This window comes from Trichosurus vulpecula, chromosome 7, assembly GCF_011100635.1.
Source record: "Trichosurus vulpecula isolate mTriVul1 chromosome 7, mTriVul1.pri, whole genome shotgun sequence".
Lineage (NCBI taxonomy): Eukaryota > Metazoa > Chordata > Mammalia > Diprotodontia > Phalangeridae > Trichosurus > Trichosurus vulpecula.
In genome coordinates this window covers 56133928-56158327 of record NC_050579.1, presented here as the reverse complement: position 1 = coordinate 56158327, position 24400 = coordinate 56133928, and the positions used below count along the sequence as shown (strand labels likewise).

Here is a 24400-nt window from a genome sequence, read left to right as displayed (position 1 = left end):
TACTATATGCCAACAAGAGCAAACAATTATTTTCACAAGAATCATTCCCTATTATCCATCACACAGAAAAATAGGAAAAGAAAAGATTCTTATAACGTATTTTGATGGGTAAAGAAACATCCTAAAAGAGGCCAACACAAAGGAAAGACAATGGCAGTCATACTTACTCTTATATTAAATCCTAGTAGGTCACTTATCACCCCTGAGACAGCTGAAAGGATGACCACTCGAGTTATGTTGTAGATTAGGGGATTCATGGTAAGGCCATAGAGTCTAAATGGGGTGTCCAGCTCCTACGACAAACATAAGGAAATTGAAAAAAGAAGACATCATGCATTCAGAATGGTGTCTGTCAAGGGCATAACTTGCTTAGCTGGTCTTCTGAAGGCCTGTGTCACGGTCACTTGTGACTACTTGAGGAGAATGTGATTCAGTTCCAAAAATATTCAACAATTAATAGTGTTAAGAGCCACCTTCCAAAAACCTAGAATGAATAATACCACCTCCTTTGCCCAGCTGGATTGGGTAAACTGCCTTCCCTTCCTCGGGACAAAGGATAAAAATAGGGTAAAAGTAATATTGAAACCACATGTGGAACCAATCTAAAGTAACAAGGGTTCAAGATGACCTGACTTTTAGAGGACTGCCAGTAATCCAGCTTCCACCTCTTCACTAGGCTCTAGGGCAGGAGTTTTTAACCTGGGGGACACAGAAAGGGTCTGTGGATAGATTTCAGAGTTGGTGCACTTTGATGAGAAAAAATAACATCTTCATTTTCACTAACCTCTGAAATTTATTATTTCTTCCAATTATGAATTTTTTTAAAAGGGAAAGAAATATTATTCTGAAGAGTCTTCAGGCTTCACCAAACTGCCAAAGAGTTCCATGACACAAAGCACGTTAAGACTCTTGGTCTAGGAGAACCAGCTTTCTTCTAACAGTCTAAATCCCTGTCACATGAGCATCGGGAGGGGGAGGTCTGGGGGGGGCAAGAGAGAGACACTGCCATGCCCAAACAGGATCTGGGTCCAGTCAGGGACTTCTCTTTGGGGTGAAGAGAAGATCTGAAATGAAGGGGTGGAGAGAGATAGGAATACCCACAGAAAAATAACATGATTATGCCTGACCTAAGCCAAGCCGCTTCCCATGCCTCATCCTTGAGATGAGGAAGAGGAGTATACATTCCCATCTGTCACTCTTCTTCCTCATGTCCCCATACTTCTCACTCCCAACACCTAAAGTTCAGACTCATCCACTATCAATCTTAAAGGGGTAGAAAGACTTGTATATAGACAAGGACAGAAGTATGGTAGTGAAGGGAAGAGGTGGATGGGTGGAAAAGGTGATGTGACCTTACCCCCTTCCCCACACTGGCATCTGTAGAGTTTAAGTATCCCTTACTTACCATGATCAATTATTTTAAAATAGGAAGCTATTTGTCTATATTTTCCTATTTGCTTCTCCTCCTTTTCATGTCAAATTTCCAGAAAGTTTTCCATATTCCTTGCTATACTTCCTCTCCTTCTAGTCACTTCTTAGCCATCTGTAATCTGGTTTTAGACTTCACAACTTACCTGAAACTGCTCTCTCCAAAGTTACCAAGGACCTTAAGTACTAAATTATTGCCTTTCCTCAATTTTCTTCCTTCCTGACCTCTCTGAACTTCTGACACTGGTAACTACCCTTTCCCTCCTGGAAATGCCTCCCCTTCTCAAAAAGCTGTTTCTGTACATTCTTATATTTTGTTTTGCTTAGAACAAATCTCTCCCTTTATCTACCCTCCTCTTTTCTTCCCTTTTCCTCCTATTTCCCTGTTCAATGAAATGTATTCCTGTGTCCAATTGTGTTTGTGTATTCTTCCTTCCTTTGACCAGTTCAGATGAAAATAAGATTCAGAGAGCCGCTCTCCTATCCCTTCCTTATTGTCTATACAGACCTCTGCTTGTGCACTCTAATTATGTGAGATGCTTTCCCCTTTCTTCCTTTCCTTCCCCCTCCTAGTGTGTTCTTCATCAAGACATAACAGAATCACTCCCAGGTCTTCTAATTCAACTCCCTCTATGGCCCCTGTTTACGAATAGGGTTTAAGAGGAGACACATTTATCATCTTCTGATATTAGAATGCAAGCAGTTTATCCTTGTTCAGTCCTTTATGATTATTCTTTTAATGTTTCTCTTCCTTCTTGTGTTTGTACTTCAGTTTCTCCACAGCTCTGGTTTTTTCATTAGAATGCTCTCTTTTATTAAAGGTCCATTTTCCCCCAGTAGGATTACACTGGATTATACTTCATTTTGCTGGCTAAGTTATTCTTGGCTGCAAACTCATATCCTTTGCCTTCTGGAATATCATATACTGTGAGTTCCACTCCTTCATAGTGGGGGCTGCTAAATTATGTGTGATTCTGACTGTGGCTTCTCAGTACGTGAATTCTTACTTCTGGTTGCTTGCAGTACTTCTTCTTTGATGTGGAAGCTCTGGACTTTGGCTGTATATAATATTCCTGGGGGTTTCTATCTTGGGATTTCTTTTAGGAAGTGACTAGTGGATTATTTCTAGTTCTACTTTGCTCTCTGGTTCTAAGAGATCTGGGAAGCTTTAATATTTCTTGAAGTATGTCAGACTCTTTTTTTGGTCATGGCTTTCAGATAGTCCAATGCTTCTTAATTTTTTCTCTTTCATCTGATTTCCAGGTCAGTTGTTTTTGCTACAAGATTACCTTACGTTTCGGTCTTTTGATTTTGTTTTAATATGTTTTGTCTTATATAGTTAACTGCCTTCTATACAATCTAGTCTAATTTTCAGGAAGTATGCGGCTTCACAAGGTTTTGTATTTCTTATGGCAAACTGTTAATTCCCTTTCCAATTTCTTCTTTCCCAGTTCTTGTTTCTTTTTGAATTTATAAAAACATTTTAAGCTCTTTTTAACTCTTGCTTCATCTCTTCCAAGAATTCTAGTTGAATTTGTGCCTAATCTATGTTTTCCTTTGAGGCTTTGCGTCTGAATATTTCAGCGTCATTCTCTTCTTCTGTTTTGTTTTTGTCTTTAGCACCCATCACCATAATTGCTTTTTAACGGTGGAATGCTTTTTTTTGTTTGCCCATTCTTCCAGCCTACTTCTGACTTCAGACTTGATATCAGGGCCAGGCTCTGCACATGTCTGGAGGGAAGGTCTGAGCTAGTTCCACTGATGCTTTATTAATAAGTGTTCCATTATTCCAAGTTTTCAGGGACAGTTGCTGGGGACCAACAAACTTTCAGTCCTCCCAAAGTAGTATAATACAGAACAAAATTTGCAGGGCAAAATTGCTGCCCCACCCTCGTCTGAGTTTTGCATGTTCCTGACCTGGGTTTGGGTCTGAGCAACACTAGACTTCTTCTGAACTAGGCCCATCAGCCATCCAGGAAGCTCCGTTGGTTCAGTGGGACAGAACTATATGTATCCCTTTGGTCTGGGTTGGTTCTGCCCTAGTTATTCATCTACAGTCTTCAGACTAGGCCAGAAGGTTTGACCTAAGACCCCACTCTGCTCCTGGAGTCCAAGCCACCCTGTTGTTTGCTTCTCAACTTGCTCCCTTCTCAGTACACTGCCCAGGGCCTGTAACTATGCCTTCTCTTAGAATGCTAAACCTAGGCATAAGAGTCCTCCTCTTTGGCCCTGGATCTGCGACTCAGAACTTGGTAGCGAGTGGCAAAGCTTCCAGGTGGCACCTGTTCCCACACCCTGCACAAGGCTGGGTGCCCAAGTAGGGGTCTGGGCCCTTGTCTCACTCTGGTGCAAAGCTCTGCAAGGCACACTCTCGATCAGATGCCATTCCCAGCGTCTACAAACTTCTAAGTCTTCCTATACTTAGCTGGGCTAGAAAAGTGACTCAATGTGACTTTTTCTTCAATTTCCCTATCAGGATTCAGTCTAGGGCACTTTTTAGATCAGTTTGGAGGAATTTGGTTGGGGAGGATTTCCCTCTCATTTTTTACTCTGCCAACCATTAACTTTTAAAAAGTTGTATCCCCTGCTACAGCTTAAGCTCTTTTAGAGCAGGAATGGTTTTGTCTTGTCCTCATATCCCCAGTGGCTAGAAGGGGGACACCAAACATTTATTAAGTCCTTACTGCGTGCCAAGCACTGTGATAAATGCTGGGGATACAAGTACAAGCAAAAACAAAAACAACTCCTACCTTCAAGGAGTTTACATTCTATGGGGAGAGAAACATGGAGGGAGGTTAGGATGGGAAGAGACCAAGGAGTTGAGGGAAGTTCCAGGGTAGAAAGAAAAGGGCCAGTACCTGCACAGAGTAGGCATTTAATCAATACTGTTGGATTGGATTGAAAGTTGTCAGATATTCCAGACGTGAGCTTTCTTCCCCTTACCCCTCAGGTTTTCTATCACACATTCCTCCCACACACCTCTAAGGATGCCCTTCCTCTCTCTGCCTCAGGCGCAAAAATTTTATGTAAAAAAATAGCAGTAACAAAGCGTATGCCCCTCAATCTGCAACATAATATTGGCTGCACAAAGACAAAAACCAGAATGCTCCCAACCCAAGAGTCACGGGCAGTAGGCGTCCTATGAACTTCACAAACTAACACTGCACTCCTTCCCTAGGACAAAGGCACTGATTTTAACGATGGCAATATCAGCACCTTCAGGCAACACTCACTTTTAGTAACTTGGTCGACAGCTTTAGCACGTTGTTCACCAGAGTGAGCTGCTCTTTTTTATTTGGCTTCTTTTCCATTTTGAGATATAAGTTAATCTAAGGGAAAGAATAAGTAACTAAATAAACATCATAATAAAAAGATGCCCATTAAAGAGCCTGGAAGGTTCTTTGAAAACATTTATGATGAAAAAAATGCTCCTAAGCGATTTCTATAGAACTAAGTCACATGACTAATTCCCATGCCACCAAACAAATTCTCTGCCTTTAGGAAGGGAAGCTGTCTAGAAAGGAAGAGTATATTTTTTATTTCTCAATGAAGCTACATCATTAATAACAAAGCTTATTAACAGAATAATAATTACATTTGTGTTAATAATAAAAACCATTTTGTTGTTATTCTGGGTACTGAACAAAGCCACATTTATATTACTTAACCTATAAGAATGTACTAAACCCTCATTCATGAATTCAATCTGGTTACATTAGAGGAGTCAATTTAATCCTAAACCCTCCGTCTAATCAACCAAGCAACAAACATTTACTAAGCACCTACTATGTGGCAGGCAGGTGGCACAGTGGATAGAGCTCAAATCTGGCCTCAGACATTTGGTAGCTGCATGACCCTGGGCAAGTCACTTTAACTCTGTTTGCCTCAGGTTCTTCTGCCAAATAAGCTTGAAGAGGAAACAGCCAACTGCTCCCAGTATCTTTGCCAAGAACACCCCCAAACCCTGCAATGACTGAACAACAATCTGCCAGGCACTGAGCTAAGTCCTGGACGTTGATACCTGACAATTTCCTCAAATTTTCACTTAACATGTTATATTTATTCACACTGAATATTCTATATTAGAGATTGTCAAAGGTTTTATCGGTCACTATACATTTCTTCCTGTGTAACATTAGAATTGACTTAGAAGAAATTCAAGAACCATTTTTTATACACATTTACATGACTCCCTTGACTGCTGCTCAGCTCCTGGTGAGAATGTCTACAACCACTGTTTCTGTACCATCCCTCACCCCTCGGTCATCTGCATTTTGGCTTCTGACTCCACTACTCAAATGAAGCGCTCCCCCCAATGTTAGAAATGACCTCCAAATGGACAAATCTAACAACCCATCATCATTCACCTTTGCTGCAGCTTTTTGCTTCTTGCCCAGCCCCTCCTGACCACCTCTCTCCTCCCCACCAGGGCTTCAATGGCAGTGCTTTCTCCAGCTTCTCCTTCTACCTGACTGGTCTCTCACTTTGTTGTGCTGGAAGATCATCCTTCTCCTGCACCCTTAGCACAGGTGTCCTCTGGGATCTCTTCCCTTCTCTCTATACACACTTTTTCTTAAAGATCTCACTGGGTGCAAGTAACACCTCTGTGCAAATAACTCCCAACTGATACAGTCAGCCTCATCACTTTCTTGGGCTCCCTAGACATCTCTTCCTGGAATGTCCAGGAGGCATCTCAAACTCAACATGGCCGACACAGAACTCATGATGTTCCATGCAAATCCGCCTCTCCTTACACTCCGCACCACTCCTTCCAGTCACCCAGTTTTCTAAGTTCAGTCATCTCTGACTCTCCCCTCTCCTCTGATATCCCATCTTGCTGCTCCTCCCTTCACTACATCTCTAATGTTCCATTCCTTTCTCTCCATTCTCAGTCACAGAGTCCCAATTAAGACCCTTCTCATCTCTTGCCTAGACTGCTGTGAGAGCCTCTAAATTAGTCCCCCTGTTTCAAGTCTGTCCCCTCCCCTATCTGACCCTCCCACAGCTACTCCTGTGTCTACTGTGCTCAAAAACCTTCAGTGCTTCAGCCACTCACCGTCTATATGATAAAATTCCAAATTCTGTGCCCTGGCATTGAAGGCCCTCCACAATCCTTTCCACCCACCTGTCCAGTCTTACTTAATACTACTTGCCTTTGTGCCCTCTGTGTTTCAGCCAAACCGGACTATAAGCTGTTTTCTGAACTTGATAACTTTATATGCCATCTCTATAGACTCACACGTCATGCCTGAAATCTCTTCCTTTCAGGGGTTGGCTCCTCCACAAAATCTCTTTAGAATCCTACACCCATTCCCCCCAAAACGTTAGCAACTCTCTCGCACCTCCCTTTCTTACATATCTGAGGAACTTAAGCAAGTATAGGCTGAATCCCTCTAACAGAACATAAGGCTCCTTGAAGAATGTATTCCTCTTGCTTTGTTTTTGTCTCCATCTGCCAAGGGCCTGGTACACAGTATGTGCTTAATAAATGTTTGCTGAATTGAATGAGATTAAAAGCAGCAGTATCGCCCCTGAAATACAGCACAGGCCATAGCCAGAGAAGCCAAGTACACACGTGCTACCTGCTCTGTGAGGAGTACTGAAATGTTGCTGTATTTCTTATTGGTTTCGGAGCCCAGAGAGGCAAGGCGCAGTAAGAAGAGCAGCAGGGCTGTTTCCCAGATCAGGAACTCCCAGTTATAAGCATCGTCCAGAAAGGTCTTGTGGCCTTGGAGAACCTGCAGAAATGACACACATACAGACTTTAGAGTCACAGCTCAGTCTTCATACCAGTCTGTTTCTCACCTGTACTACTACAATCATGCAAAGGACTAGTGAATAAAAACCGTACAAAGCAAAAGGACAATGGTTCCCTGTGCTCACGCACTCTAGAAGGTTCCTTGCTCCTCAGGAAAGTGGCTGAGCAAGGGGTGAGGTGGCTGGGCCTGTGTTTTAGGACAATCACTTTGACAGCTGAGCGGATGAGGGATTAGAGTGGAGAGAGGCTTGAGGCAGGGAGACCAACTGAAAGGCCACTGAAATAGTCCCAGTGAGAGGTGAGGGAGGCCTGGAAGGGGGTAGGCTGAGAGCAGGAGATGTTGGAGACATTGTGAAGATGGAAATGACCAGATGAGTGAGAAGGAAGAGGGGGGGATGATTCCAATGCTGTAAGCCTAGGTAAATGGGAGGATGATGATGCCTCTGACAGTAATAGGGAAGCTGGGAGGAGGGGCAGGTGTGGGGAGAAAGATAATGAATTGTTTTGGTCATGTTAATTTTGAGATGCGGAATTGTAGCTCAGGAGAGTGACTAGAACTGGAGATGACAGATAGATAGATATCTGGAAGCCATCTGCATAGAGATGATAATTGAATCTAACAGGCTGACAGGATCACCAGGGGAGATAGTATATAAGGAGATGAGCAGAGGGCCTAGCGTGGAGCCTCATGGGGCGCTCATGGTTAGTGGGTGTGGTAAGTGTTTAGCACAGTGCCTTGCACACAGCAGACGCTCAATAAATATCTACTTAGTGACTGACTGACAAGGATGAAGATTCAGCAAAGGAAACTGAAACGTGGGCCCAGGTAGGAGAAGAACCTAGAGAGGAGGAAGTGTGGAGGAGAAAGTAATCAACTATGTCAAATGTTACAGAAAGGTCAAGGAGGATGAGGATTGAGAAAGACCATTAGATTTGGCAATTAAGAGCTCATATAGGAATAGCATGACTATCTCATACGTTTTCCTAAAATGTCAATAGCTATATTAATGTCCATTAAACTATGAGCTCCTTGAGGGTAGGGACTGTCTTTTGCCTTTCTTTGTGTTCTCAGAGCTTAGCACAATGCCTGGTACATAGGAGTCACTTAATAAAATGCTCCTTGACTGTCACTCAATGACATTCCCCTGATCTACCAATACAGTAATCCTGTCAGAAAAGGAAATGCAGTTAGCCTGGCACTGTATATGCTTCTGAGGAAGCCACAGTGACTCTGCAATTCTCACTGCCCTTTCTAGATGTTCTACTAACCATCCCTTTAATAATTTTCTTGACCAGGACTCCTATTTTCACTGATGCAGAGCACAGCTGCCAGTGAGGAGATCCCCTCTGCCAATGCAGGACCGAGACTGTCCTACAACTTATCATCTCAGAGAGGTGCCCAGGGCACTAAGAAGTGAAGTGACTTGCCCAGGGTCAACCAGCTAGCACAAATCAAAGGCCGGACTAGAAGCCAAGTCTTCTTGACTACGAGGACCTTCTATCCGTGACATCACAATAGATAAATATCAGACCTCAAAACTCTTAATTTCAGATTACAAAGGAATCAAAAACAATAATGAATCCAAAGATACTTTTCAAATATAACATACCTTAAAATTAAAATAGCTAAGATACAGAGGACGAAACTGGGATTTTAAACAACAGACAACATACCGTAGCATTTTCATTTCTTCTATGAAATTCTTACCTGGGCACAGCAAATAAAAGCAATTGAAAGTGTAAGTAAGAATACTGAAGACACAACCACATCAACTGAGCGTTGTGGACCCCGTCTCTGTAAAATGAGATGTAATATACTAATGTAATGGACCGGCAAGCTTAAAATCTTTAATTCTAGATGTTACAAAAAACTAATGGCAGCAATTTAGCAATCTCATGACCTAAAAAAGCAATTAAAATTTTATACATTTTTGTTTTAAAAAGGTAAAGGTTTCTAAATATAGGAAGCTGATGATGTATAGGAGCCCAATTCCAAGTTACTATTTTATTTAGAAGGGAGACAGATCTTAATACTTTTAAAATCTGTCCCCTTTTAAATAAGGCAGTGATTTGCTCAATGAGATGCATGTATATTCAAGTATGTCCCAGAAGCAAAGGAAAATCATAGCACTATTATAATATACTACTCCAACTCTAAGAAATTTCCTTTTCTTTTTTCTTCTCTAAATTCATCTCTAAAGGTCTTAAATTCCTATGGGTGAGTAATAGCACCTATCTACAAATTTCATTCTTGTCAGCTAAGGATGTCACTCCCTTGCTGGAATCCAGCAATAGTGTATAAGCTTTTATGAATAAACACTGATGTAGCACTTCAAAGTCTACAAGGTGCTTTCATCACAACAACCTTGTGTAGTGGGTAGACCAAAATTTATTATCCCCATTTCGAAGATAAGGAAACTGAGGCATAAAAGAGGATGGGATCATAGATTTAGGGCTGGAAGGGACCTTAAAGATTTCTAATCTGACTCCGTCATTTTACAGATCAGGAAACTGATTTTCAGAGAGATTAACATGCTTGTTCAAGGGCGAACAGAAAGTAAGTGAAGAGTTAGGACTAAAACCCAGGTCTTCTGCCCCTAAAACCAATGCTCACTTTAATATACTATGCTGCCTCCCCCAAAATAAATACAGTAATGTACTTAATTACAGTTTGGTGGTAAACTACTGTAATGTCTCTCTATGTAAATTCTAAGTCTTTCCATATAATGTTAAAATAAAAATTTACCTTTAAATAAGAACGCAGTGATAGCCATATCTTAATATTCTCCACCTTTTTGAGCCTGAAATGGGGGATTTCATATTTTTTAGCTTTCCTGGCAGAGGTAATATGACTAAAGAGTTTTGCAAATAAAAATCGCTAGGGAAAAGAAAAACATACAAAGAGAAATAACGTAAACATCTGTCAACCTCTGTTACCACCAATTCCCCCTAGGAAAAAAAAAAAGAAACAGTAAGAAATCTTACTCAGTGCACACTATGATGGATGACTAAATATTTTTGTTTTTTTCTTTTACTTAGCATTTTGTTTTTCATCAGTTACATGTAAAAACAATTCTTAACATTTTAAAAACTTTTAGTTCCTCTCTTCCTCACTCCCCACGCCCTTCATTGAGAAGGCAAGCAATTGGATATAGGCTATATATGCAAAACGCATCCATAATGGATGACTAAATTTCTTTAAATGTAATTAGCTTTGCTAAACAAATTCAAAGTGACATACAACTAGCTGCAATCACTCTTTTTGGGTGGTTTTGTCTAATTGTTTTGGAGAAATGTATTTGGTGAGGAGAGAGCTGATTAGGTGTTTATTGGAAAGTATCTGTTAAGTCGAAAAACATATCAATAAAATAATTTATTATTCAAAACTGAAAAGAGAGAAAGACAAAAGTGACAAAATGAAAACCTATCCCACTTCTCAACAGGGGCGATCAGAGAGGACTGACTCCCAGTCTGCCCCAAACAAGGAGCAGCCCCTGCAGGACAGTCCCAAGTGCTTGCTCTATGAGACTTAAAGACGAATTCACCACACCAAGGTCCTGCTATCACTTTTAGAGTTATTAAATCTCCTGCTTCACTATCTAATATAAAGACAGAGAACTAGTTCTGTGCCTCAGGATGCTAAAGAAAGTATTCAGAAAAAAAGACATTAGCTAAGTAGAGAAGATTTACTCTGGTGAAGTCAAGAAGCCCGGTTCAACAGGTGCAGAATAGGTTTCTAAACTCTTTTCTGACACACAAAAAGCTTACTCTAAGAAAAGCAATGGACAGAAAATTATCCCCTATTCCTCTAGTTAATTTTACGGATACATGATAAGTTCATTTCCAATTGAAATTTTTCAGAACTTCACCAAGAAAATGTTAAGAACTGAGCTGTATAATATAATAAAACAAACTCTCCCAGTTTTTAAAAAATGTCTTGGGATTCATATGGTACTATGAGAAAAACAATATCTTTTCCATGTCCAGGAAAAGCTTGGTTTATGCAGCTGAAAAGGTACATACATCACTGAAAACACCGAAAATAAAACAACTGATGTTAAAAATCTAAGTCATTTTTCAGATTCACAGCAGAAATCCCTTTGTTGTTTTTCCACATTCTTAAATAACTACACGCATATGGCTTATACATAATGATGTTATGTCACAGACATTAACTTCTGTACAGAGGAAAATGAAGAGAATGGTCCCCCTGCAACAAGACACAGGAAGATTCGATGATCCTCCCACTGACCTGCTTGTACGTCCTCTCTGCCACACACATCATAAAAAAGAACATCCAGGTCAGACACAAGCGCTCAAGAAAACTGATCATCGAAAAAATGATGACTGATATCGAAGGTGGTGCCCCACAAAAGAGAGTCAGGAGCTCCTCAGTCGAGATGGATCGGATTTGGTCCAGGTTCTTCTCATGGAAGAGTCGGTGTAAGAATGGGAAAAATGCTAAACCAGCAGTTACGGTATTTCCCAACATCTGGTAACCTACGCCCTGCTGATATGCATTAACCTGGAGATTAATGAAAAATTACCATTAAATAAGGATTTACAAAAGTCATATTTATAAAAAAATATTTTGGAAAAAAAAATGTATTAGCCCTGTTTTCCAGAAGTGGATCTGTCCATGGAAGATTGTGAGACTTCATATACACTCTACTGGTCTTTTTGTTGTTGTTGTTGACGTGGGGAGTTTGATTAAATATTTATTAAGCACTTATATACTCTGTGTTCAGGATGTAGAGGAGAAAAGGAAACAGTTCTTGTCCTCAAGGAGCTTACATTCTAATGTGCGGATAGACAAATAGAGAAGCACAATTCAAAGAAAACTGAGGGAAAGAGAATTAACTAAGGAATCGTTGACTGCTTCACCAAACTTATCCATGAAGTAGTCAAGGATCTTGAGAACTAGAAATAAGGAAGTGCATTCCAAGCACAGGGGAAAACTCATGTAAATACACAGAGGTGGGAGATGAGTTTCATAATAGCTAGCAGTCTAGTTTGGCTTGAACGTAGACTTCATGAAGGAGATAAGTATGAAGTAAGGCTAGAAGCATAAGTACGAGTCCAAATGCAGAAGGTTAGATGTCAGCTGTAGAAGTTTATATTTCATAGTTTTTCCCCCACACCAAATTTAGGCTGCATTAAATCCAAGTGTGGCTTATTTTTTATATATTTTTTTCCTTTACAAAATGTTCCTCTATTAGCTCATATTGAAATTCAGAGAGGCAGACTGGTATATGAGCTCTGCCTTGGCACTAGAAAGATCTGAGACCAAGTCCTGCTCCTGACACATTCTGAGCAAGACACACCACCACCAAGTGTTCTGGGGCCTCAAGATACCTCTAAGCCTTTGAAGTCTGCTGGGACTTTCTTTAGCAGAGACAGTTTTCTCACCCAAAAGTTCTCTAAACTAATGAAATCACAGGCCTAATCTCAATCCATTCAAAGCTAACGAGGTTCTGATCAAATCCATGAACATTCAACACTGGATTTTGGAGCATAAAATACAGGGAAAGAGAGAGGTGGGGAAATTGTGACACAAAAGAGAAGAAACTATGCCAATTTTTTCAGACAAACAAAACATCACCCTCTAATTTTAATACTTCAAAAGAGTTCTAGTTTCACTGTCATAGGCACTCCCTCCACCAACACAGATCACAATACTTCTATGTTGTAGTCTTTGGTTTCTAATGGCCAAAATTACATTTCATAACTTGGGGGCCAATTTTCTTTCTACAGACCTTCCTATACACAACAGATATAAAATCTATGGTTGGGTCTGTATTTGAAGATTTTTCTATCCCAGAAAGACCAACCAGAGCTTATACTCTGCTGAAGTAGCCTTCTGAAACAGCAAGGCAATATTAACAGTGTAGGTGATAATTGCCAAAATGCCTATGTGGTTCTGTATCACAGAGTATCTGAGACTCTCCACGGAGAAGGTAGAAGGAGTGAACCATTTATTCAGACACCAGAGAAGCATGTCCCATAAGCCATTTATCCAGTCTATCACAGCACCCATAACATCTTTCTCTCTCTCTCTCTTTCTCACGATGGATAAGGGATAAGACAGGCACACACCAGCATCCCCCTCCTGGAAGCAGAAACCTCCTCCGCCCTTCTTGTTGGTGGTACATATCAAGACTCTCCCCAAGGGACTGGTGGGAGGGGAAAGCACACAAAGCAGTGAGAGGTACCTCTTCCCTCCAGACCCCACAGTATGGGAAAAACAATAAAAAATGAGCATTTTGAATATTTAATTTCTCTACACCAAATACAGAACTCTTCCAAAACAGCAAATGGTGCCCACAATGTGGAATGTGTGACAACTGTTTTAAGATTTAAAAACAAAAACAAAAAAAACTTACCCTACTCATGATGATGCCACTGATTTCCAAAACAGACATATCCATTTTTTTGCATTCGTTACCTTCCCAAATGATTGCGCTCACTCGTTCAGAGGCAGGGCTTGTATTCTGAAGCCAGAACAAATGGTTCTGAAGGTAAAAATAAAGCAAGATTTCTTATGAATCTTCTCATTCTCATCTGCTAGCACTTCTTCCTCACTCTGTCCTGAGGACACTGACCAATGCACAGCAGTTGCCCTTGCTAAATACCTCCCCACAAATCCTCTCAGCTGATCTATTCCCACCATCTTCCCTAGAACTGGAACTGGGGTTGGATGACCATGACACATAATAAAGGATTCCTGCACTGGGTGAGAAAGTGTGCTTGCTGATCTCGGAGATCTTTCCGGTGCTAAGACTTTGGATTGTAGCTGCCTCTTAGATGGTTCTACTTAGACTTCCTGCTGTCACTTCAAAGGTAAAGAAGAGAGCAGGATGGAACAGTAGATTAGGAGACAAGAAACCTGGGTTTTACCCATGACTCTGCTACTGTATAAGCCTGACAAGTCACAACCTCTCTGGCTATTAGTTTCCTCATATGTAGAAGTCTGTGGGTTAATCTACACAAGATCTAAGGAATATTTAAGTACATGATTCTATGAATAAAACTAAACTCTTCATCACAGCCACTGCCTTCATCCAGGATGTCCTGACCTCCAATCTCCATCTCTTCCAATCCATCCTATTTACTATAGTCAAACCAATTTTCTTCCAATACAACTTTCATCATATCACTGTCCTTAAAGAATTTTCACTGTTCTCTACAACTCTGTTTAGACTACAAGTCTAAATTTTTACGTGTGATTTTTAAGGTCCTCTATGCAATGTAACTAATTTTACTAAACCTAAATTGCTAATCTCATTATTCCCCAACACAAATAATGCTGTCCTCCAAAACACATTGTTCTTTACCATGTCCAAAACGTCACTCATGTCACATCCTCTTATAACAGAAATGCCTTCTGGTCTCCACTGCCTAATTATTCCCATCTGCTAAAGTTCAGATCAAATCTTGTGTGCTAAAGTTATCCTTGACAATCCTAGTTCTCACTCAATTCTCCTTTCTCTATAGTCACTTACTTTCTTAACCAAAAACACCGAAACTTGATTATACAAAATCCTTACTACTTTCTAACTGCTTCAGGTCTGAGCTCTCCCAGGGATAGGGAAGTCTGTTGAAAACACAAGAACAAGAAACTACTGTTTCCTCTTTGTCTTTGTATCTGAAATGCTAAGCACACAATAGGCACTTAGTAAATGCCTATTGATTAATAATGCTTCTATAGTCCTCACAATTTAGTGGATACACAAAATATATGAAATAGGACTGGAAAAAGACTTCTTCCCCATCGAATGTCTTCTCTAGGAAGGATTTAAAGAAAAAACAAATCCAAGAATTATATGGGATAGAATGACATCAAGCAACAATGAGAGGCAACAGTTATGTAAATATCTAGGGATTGGATTCAATAAAACATCTACAAAGCACTTAACTATTCATCAAACATTTATTAAGCACCCACTGACAAATGCCTGTGCTTAATAGAAGGCACTTAACAAGTACTCTATCCTGCTATCTATCTACTACATACGCTGCTAGCAGTTTGGAGAAAGTTTGGCATGAGACCCAATTAAGCCAGATCCCAAGAACATATAAAGATGAAACTCGAAAGAGGACAAAAGACAAAAGAAAATGAAACAGATCTTTTGTCTTTTCTATGAAATGCCATGCTATTTTCTTCACTGCTGAAAAGAGAGCTTCGGATCTGGGCACATCTCAGTCTCTGAAATGCTGTATGCAGAACTATAAATAGCACTAAAGATGACAGAAGTGGGAATGGCACTGGACCAAATCAGTTTCACAAATAATAAAATAATATAAATAAAATATATTAAAATGAATAAAATAAAACATTCACAAAGGAAACATGTACAGGAAGCAACAAAATTCCAAGTGGCAAGGTATTCATTCTCAAGATATCTGAAAGAGGAAGGAAGATACTGAAATTGGGGAGAAAAAAAACATAGATGGTATTACTACAAAAAAGTGCAATCAAAAAAACATCAACAACTAATAACTGACATCTACTTCCTCACCTCTACAAAATTTTTGAGCATGATCTGTGCACCCAATGAAAGTATCCTTGATGAATATAAAACTGTCAAGTTTTTGTAAACAATTTTCTTCAGCAAAACACATCTTCAGAGTCACACCACCTGAAGGTATTTATTTTTCAAAAGACATTTGATTTGGTAGAGCAAAATGAAGCCTTAAAGGTTTTCAGTCCCCAAAAGTTCTTTCCCACGCACATATTGATATCAAGCATGATTCCTTGATAAGATGTAATAAAAAATATAATTGTTACCATTATCAAGTAAATCATCAAACCAGAAAATGTTTGGTAAAGGTACTTGCCACGTGCAAAAAACAAAGCTTAAATGGAAGAGAGATTCCCTATAAATGGAGCAGTACTGCAAATGTTTCTGTTTATAGATGAGACTTCGTTGACTGAACCAATCCCTGGAGAACCACAGCACCTCTTTAATGATACACATGGCCACTTCAGAGTTTTAGTTTTAACAGTACATACAGGAAAAACTAAATGGTTTAAGAATGCTTATTGGACAGAATATGATATACAGATAGATGGGAAGGCCTATGAGTGGGTGGCATTTACATGTGTATGTTGGATATGTATTGTAGATGAACAATGAGTTGAGCCCAGAAATGAAATGAGAGTAGATTGGATTACATCTGTGGACTCCTAGAACACAGTTACACAAGAGGTTAGGGAGTTGGGAACTGCACCAAAACCTACAGCATTGGTTCTTAACCTGGAGTCCATGGGACAGATTTCAGAGGACACATGAACTTGGATGGCAAAAATATATGTATCTTTACCTGCACTGAGCCAAAAAGGTGAAGAACTCCTGATTCCTCTGGGGTCAACCTTAAAGCTTCTAGTCATTTGCTTTATTAGTGCACCTCACTGTTACACAACAATAGCTGGACATATTTCCCATGAACCAACTACCCAAGCCCTTTCCTCAACCTCAGCGGGCTGTTCCCTTATTCCCATCCACCTCCGCCCCACTGTAGATCTGCCTGTCCCCTTCTACTGGACTCTCTAAAACACTTGCTCTATAATCACAAACTTCCTCTCATCTTACCCCACTTCCTCTCTTGTTTTTTCCATCTTCTGGCACTCACTGAGTCCTGGGCCCTCCTGACAACACTGATTCCCCGGCCCTACTTGCCAGCACTAGAGCACTTTCACTCATTCCCTACATACTCATTGTTCATGGTGGACTCTCTCTACATTGCCATGACTCAGAAACCTTTCCCCCTTTGCGATTCATGAAATCAAAATCTGTCACCTATTCCCGATTCTGGTAGCTGTTATCTACCCATTCCCAAACGTTCTTTCTTTCTGAATTTAGAAATTAGAGCCCAGCTCACAAACTTCCCTAAAACCTCTGGCTTAACCTCATTCTTGGGGCTTCAACATATGTGTTGAGGTTCCCTCAAACACTCTAACTTTCCCATTCCTAAATCTGTTCTACTACTGGGCACATTCTTCCACACCACTTCAGCTACACTCGTGGACGATACCTTTCTGTCTCTCCCCTATGCCTTACTCCTCCTCCTATACCTAATCTTCATCCTCCGATCTTTTTACCCCTGAGTATGACCCACAGTCATCCATTGTCCTCTTACTGACTACACTGAAATTTCTTCCCTATTTTGATCCCCTGGTGAGTCAATTGAACACTACACTATCCTTTTTTCTTCTGACTTGGTCTCTCTATCTTGCTCAGGCTGGAAACACAACAGCTATTCACAGGCCTGATCCCACTACTGACCAGCATGGGAGCTTTGACCTGCTCCTGGTCTGGTATGTCTCTCCTTGGTAACCTGTTAGCACCTGCTTCCAGACACACGAAATATTGGTGCCAGACTTAATACTGACACCTAACTGTTTTAAGCAACTGAAGTTCAGGCTCCCCAGTGTGACAAGCACACCCGCAATGCCTGGCTAACCTCTATTTTGAATCCTTTGTATTATCATCAATTATTCCTTGCCAAATCCTAAGCCACCATCTCCTTCCTTGGGTTCTACCACATCCTTCTTAACAGAACAGGAAGAAATCATGAATCTATGCTGGCTATCATGAGGGCCCTGCTGAAATCAGCTAACATTCAGAGCTCCTACCAAGTGTGGCAGTTATCATCAATGCCCCCTCACTTCTAAACTCCCTGCAGTCTGCTCCTGACCTCATCATTCCACTGCTCCCTCCAAAGATACCTTTGATCTTAAGGCCTTTGCTCACTCCTCATCCTTCTTGGCCTATCTGCAGCCTTTGACACTGCAGATCACCTTCTCCTCTCTGGGTTTCTGTGACTCAGGGCTCTCTTGGTTTTCCTCCTAGCTGACTGACTGCTCCTACCCAGGCTCCTTGGCTGGATCTTCATCCATGTCATACCCACTAATTTTTCCTATTTTTTAGCCTTTCACTTTCTGATCAGCTCTCAGGGACCTTTCTTTGGATCTCCAGGACTTAGCATAGTGCCTGGCACATAGTAAGTGATTAATAAAAGTTTATTGGTTGACTGAAAGAAACCAGGGACTTCGAGAGGTAGAGAAGGAGAGGGAGAATGCTCCAGACACAGGAGATAGCTGGTACAAAAGCAAGAGAAAGAAAACAGAGAGTCACCTGTGAGAAATACCAAGAAGGCCCAAATCTGTGCCTAAAGTGGATGTTTGCAGTAACCTGTTGTGAAGGCTGGATCAGGCAGCTGAAATTCTAGAAGCAGGAGGCTCAAATAGGAGTTAATTACAATTCCCCAGGCCTGAACGAGAATAGAGGCCAGGCTAGTAAAAAAAAAAGAGGGCAAATGTGAAACACTATCGAAGTAGCACTGATTTGATATAGGGTATGTGAGAGTCCAAAAGACTCCAATAGGAACCCCAATGTCTAGAAAGACAGTGGTGCCCTCAAAGAAAACAGTGAAGAGTAGAAGAGAGGTGGGTTCAGGGGAAAAGATAATTAATTTAGTTGCAGACATGTTAAGTCAGAGATACCAGCAGGTGGTGGTTAGATGTGTGACTGAAGTTCAAGAGAGATTATCAATCAACATTTATTAAGCATCTATATGGTGTGCTGGACACTGATGAGGAGTCATACTGAAAATGAAAACTAGGTTTTGAAGGGATGAGTCAGAAGAAAAGATGGAAGAACAGATTATCACCAGGAAGGGAAATTTCAGAGTACAAAATCATAGATGAAGGTGACACATTTACAAGAGATGATAAGAGCCAAGGTATGACTTCATGTGGATAATAACTAAGCTAAGATAGGACACTGTGGATAACCTTCTGTTGATAACTGAGGCAAAGTAAAGATGTAGGTTATCCTCCATGGTACCTAATAGTGCTAAGCACATAATAGGTAGTCAATAAATAGTTGTATATTGATTTTCTGACTGGTCCTGTCCCGAGCCCTCTTCTTTCTCATAGCCTCTCTCAATTATCACCTGTTTCCATGGGTTTAATTATCATCTCTATAGAGGCAACTCCCAAATGTATCTTACAAGCCCCCATCTCTCCCCGGAGCTCCAGGCTTACATCACCAACTGCTACCAGAGTCTCTACCTGGATATCCCACTGGCATTTCAAATATAGCCAAAACAGCACCTAGTGTCTGTCTCTCCTCCAAAAATCCCTATTGGCTTATTTTATGAGAAGCACTCAATGCTTCAGAAAATGGAGTCATTCTGACCACAATAAAAAAAACAGTTTAATAAGTAACATTTATATAGTAAAGTTTGCCACATACTTTCAGCACTCTTATTTGTTCCTAAAGGCAGCACCAATGTGAAATAATTCTTTGTTCAATTTTAAATATTAATAATTTTCAAACCCAAATGACACAATCATTGTACCCTGTAACTTGAAAGTCATTAATGACTTACTATGGCCTATCAAATAAAGTTCAAACCAGGAAATCAAAACCCTCTCCAATTTAGAGCCAAACTCCTTTTATAATCTTATCTCCTACCTGCTACCTTTCACATAGCCTATGCCCTTATCAACTGGAACCTTCCACAAACGTACTGGATATTTTCTTATTCTATGCCTTCGTAAATAGAGTTCCTTACATCTAGAAGGTCCATTTCCAGCTTACTAAAATCTTCTAAGACATATATTATCTCCTCCATTACATCCTCCTTGTCTCATTCTTGGTAAAAACGATCTTTTCCTCTCATATAATTATGTTCTAATTTATATCATTTATTTCTGTGCATAAATTATTTAGTTCCTTGCAGCTAGTCACCATGCTTTGTTTAATTTTTGTTTCTCTTTTAGGAGTTAGTACAGTGCTCTACATAAAGGAGGCATTTAATCAGTATCTGTTAAATGTAGTTGTTGAATTAATTCTGGTTAGATTTTCCTATTTAAACTCGCTTAGAAAAATATTTACTGAATATTTACTATATGGAAGACACTTAATGGAAGCTAGATATGATTCAACAACCCCTCTATAGGCCTCCAAGGAAGCCCAGAGACTGAATGCCCACTTCCTTACTCCTGGAAGAAAAATCTGATGGGGAAACAAATCAAAATACTAAGCTTCTAAATTCTCTCTCCAATTCTGGACAGGATTAATCGCAAATTCTCAGTCAGTTTCTGACAATCTACTTCATGGTGCATGACTCCACAGTCCAAGGTATCTCATTCTATCACATACAAACAAGCAGGAGGTCCATGCTCGCTTCTCCTCTGGACTCTAGACCCTCTTCTAATCATCGCTCCTCTTCCTCCCCAGTCCGTTTCCAAACTAGGTAAACTCCTACCTAGTTTATTTCCAATGAGGCTTTTTGAACAGATTCTTATTAACCTCCCCCATGTTTTTTAATGTTTTAAAATTCCATGATTTTATTCTGAACCTAATGAATGCCAAAAAAAGAACATCCTCATACGCAAATTAGAACAAAAAAGGGAGATTCTGTTAAACCACCATAAAGTTTGCTTTTAAAAAAAAAAACAATTTTTATCATTCATTTTTTAAACTTTTGAGTTCCAAATTCTCTCCCTCCTTTCCCTCCCCGCTCCCTGAGACGGCAGAGCTTGCTTTTTTAATTCAACATTTTACTTTCAAAATCATCCTTTAACTTCTGAAATCATTTCTACTTGCTACTTTAATCACTATTTCTACCTTCTTACTTCATGTCTCCTTATAATGCATACTCTGTGTAAACTACTGTTTAAAGACAATTTCTCTACCACTATCCCTCAGTTACATTTATTCTTTTGAGGCTCATCGGTCGTTATCTGATTTCCAAGTCATTCTCCCAAGTTCAGACCCTCTATAACCTGACCCCACCTTCCTTCCCTTTCCAGGATTTTCTTACATTGCTCATCTCCATGCACACTGGGTTCCAGTTAAATGATCATTTTTCATCCCTCCAATATATACTATATGCTCAAGCCTCTGCTCCAGCTGTGCCTTGTATCAAGAACGCCCTCCCTCCTCTTCCTAACACGACTAACACCTATCCATCCCTTAATGTCTGGGAAAGAAGTCAGAAAGACTTCTCTGAACCACCTACTTTGTAAAAATGTTCCCCCTCAGACCTCACGGAGCAATTTTTTTTAAAAATTTACTTTTTTTTAAAATATAACTTTCCAGGGCACATAATGTGATAGCATAACTACCTATGTTGATGTTTTATTCCATCCTCCCCCTTCTCCCCCAACTAACTTGAAAGGACAGTATATAAACTCATCTCTTTTCTCTGGCACTTCACACAAGGCTCTTCACATAGCAGTGATTTAATAAATGTTTGTTGTATGGCACCACTCACTGTAAAAGAAATGATTAAGCAAAGGGGGAAATCACTGATAACCATGGCTTCTGCCAAAATGATAAATGGAAAGTACCCTAGCCAGATGTGCCCAAATCCCTCTTTGAGCTTTTCCTAGGGATCCTTTAGGAATCTTCTGAAGACCTTCAATGAACCTAATTTGGGTCTCAACCTGAGGTTAGTTTACATTAATGAACTGTCTCATTTTCCTTTTTGTTTTTCTTTCCTTGAAAACGGAAAAATGTCTCTCTCTCTTGTGACAAATGATTAACTGGACCCCTACATTACTGCAATCAGTATTCATCAGTTGGACATTTTGATTTCAAAGGGGTGGTGATTATAAGTTCTGCATATTAGGCTCCAGAGCTGTGAATGGCAATTTTTAAGTTCACTTGTTTAATCAAAGGAAGCTAACCAGAGGGCCTCCACCCTTGTTTTTCCTTGTTATGGTGACCAAACCCAATGTGGCAGAGGTGACTCAATTACACGGAAAGTCCTTCAACTATTTTTGCTTCTCATCCCTTGTCATCCCTCTATTGCCCAACATGGGGAGATGATCCTGAGCACTTGGCCAATGAGTGACCCTGGTTGCCAGACTGTGGCCTGCCTTTCTACCAGCCGTGTAGATGTGCTGACATCTGCTCATGAGCCCAACCCCATGAGCCTGTTCATCAACTTTGGTAGGACCTCCTAGAAGGTCAAGAGATCTGTTTAGGTCTGCTCACTAGTCCATCTGTCAACCAATGGGATTCTGTTCCTGGAGGGTCAAGGGCAAGGTCTATCCACCAATCAGCCTCAGTATTTTTGGCCTGCTCCATTTGTATTATCCAAGTATCAAGCACTGTAGAGCTGAGGCCCTGGAGGAGGCAAGCATCTCAGATCATGAGGAAGGTCTGAGATCCATTTCATTAGAGGGGACCATGGACCCTTTAATAAAGTGCCATTGGCTCAGAACTCTTAGTGGGGTTTTTTTTCCTCGCAGATTAGACAGTTTTGAAAATTCCAACATTCCTAAATAAACAAATCTATGGTACCTTGGACCTCCTAAAGTCCCTCTAGGATCCTAGGAAGATAAAATCATAAACATCAATTTTCACATAGAAGCATCTTTGTTTTCTCTACGAATTCACAAATATGGTAATGCTTATAAAAATATAAAACAGAGTAAATTTTCAAACAACCTGAGGCCTACAAAGTAACAAATCAAGGGTCATACTAAAGAATGTCAAGAGAAAGCATAAAGAGAAAATATGTCCGCCCTCCTGCCTGCCCCTGCACACACCTGTTGGAAAACGTCCTCTTTTGGATCCCGCTTGGTGCCTGGGGGCAGGGCCTTCACGTTTGCCTCCTCGCTGTCACTCGTGGCTGATGAGCGGCACTCAGGCCCATGCAAAAGGTCATCCCACAGCATGTCCTCTGTCTCTGAGTCGTGGCGGGTGCTTTCTGAGTCCCTCCGACTACAGCTTCTAGAACCGCCACTGACACCAGACCGAGACTCCTTCACGTCAAAGAAGAAATAGTATTCATCAAATTTTCAAAAATGTAGCCAATTTTTGCTCTGTTCACTCTACTCTGAGGTCTCACATGCCAGCAATACACTTTTAGAATTTAGACATTTAGAATTTCATCCTCACAACAACCCTTCCTGGTTCTAATTACAGGGTCATCACACTAGTTCAGGCCTTCATCACCTCTTACTTGGATTATTACAATAACCTTCTAATTAGACTCCTTGCTTCCAAGTTTTCCCCCTTTGCAATCCATCTTTCACAGGTCTACCAGAACAACCTTTTTAAAGCACAGGTCTATGTCGCATCCCCCTAAGACTATTTAGAATCTCTGCAATCTCTGTGATAAAATACAAACTCACAATATGGCTCCAGTCCACCTACAGAGACTTATTTCATATCACTTTGCTTTACCAACTCCATGTTCCAGCCAAAATGACCAATGCAGCATGCCATCCCTGGCTTCTGTGACCTTGCACAGATGGAAATGTACTCCCTCCTCACCTCCACCTCTTAGAATCCTCAGGTGCCATCTCTCATGGGAAGCCTTGCCTAATTTCCTTAGAACCACCCTCCTCAAATTCTATGGTATTTCTATCCGTTTACATACACACACACACACACACACACAGTGCCCCAGTACAACTTAAGCTCCTAAAAAGCAGTGATGAATTTTAGCTTTGCTGTCATATCTCCAGTGCCTGGCACAGACTGTACATATAGGAAGTGCTTAATAAATACTGAATTATTGAATAGGAAGGCAGGAGCAGATTCTTACAACCAAAGTATGTATTCACACTAAAGTCCTTCTCCAACCCCAGCTGCTTAGGATATGGCCTGCCCACAGCCTACCCACCACTGTCTTAACTATTGTAACTGAAAAAATAATCTCTTGTGCCACTTTTGATATAAATGTCATATGCTACTGATCTTCAATGAGTCACAATGCTATGATAAATCTACAGACAATAAAATGAACACAAACGCTACAATTTCAGATCCTTTGGCAAAGATGTGGACTCACCTGAAATAACATCTTTTACACGTAAAGCATTCCTACAAGATAAATTTGAGTGACTTTTACTCATCATCATCATCATCATCGCTGATACTTTTCAAGGTCACAGTATCACGGAATTATTATAAAGCACCCTAAAGATTACCCTAAAGTATCCAAATGATGACCAGATATTTAATCCTCACTATTTATGTCTAATAAGTACTTTACCTGACTAAAGGCAGCTGACTCAAGCTCTGATTCGGCCAGGCTATCTGAATCTCGGACAATTCGACACCATCTTGAAGGGGAATTTTTCTTTACCTGACCATAGAAATAAAAAATAATGGAAACACAGGTTGAAGAAATGTCTAATATTCAAATTATAATTAATATTTTATTTCTAATTTTTAAAATTCA

The 24400-nt window shown here is 40.4% G+C and overlaps 1 protein-coding gene across 5 annotated transcripts in view; it reads right to left on the bottom strand.

Annotated features, from left to right (window-relative positions):
- The window catches only part of PHTF1 (putative homeodomain transcription factor 1), a 41176-nt gene that overhangs the window by 1361 nt on the left and 15415 nt on the right, over positions 1–24400 (bottom strand). For 4 of the 5 annotated variants that reach the window (XM_036767853.1, XM_036767852.1, XM_036767854.1 and 1 more), the window contains 9 exons: positions 24212–24304; positions 22758–22973; positions 13570–13698; positions 11439–11711; positions 9933–10064; positions 8895–8981; positions 7011–7166; positions 4662–4757; positions 168–293 (listed from right to left, as the gene is read on the bottom strand). In XM_036767853.1, coding sequence (XP_036623748.1) covers positions 168–293; positions 4662–4757; positions 7011–7166; positions 8895–8981; positions 9933–10064; positions 11439–11711; positions 13570–13698; positions 22758–22973; positions 24212–24304 — 1308 coding nt within the window. Of the gene's footprint in view, positions 1–167; positions 294–4661; positions 4758–7010; positions 7167–8894; positions 8982–9932; positions 10065–11438; positions 11712–13569; positions 13699–22757; positions 22974–24211; positions 24305–24400 lie in introns of those variants that run through there. The other variant, XM_036767855.1, reaches the window with a different exon arrangement.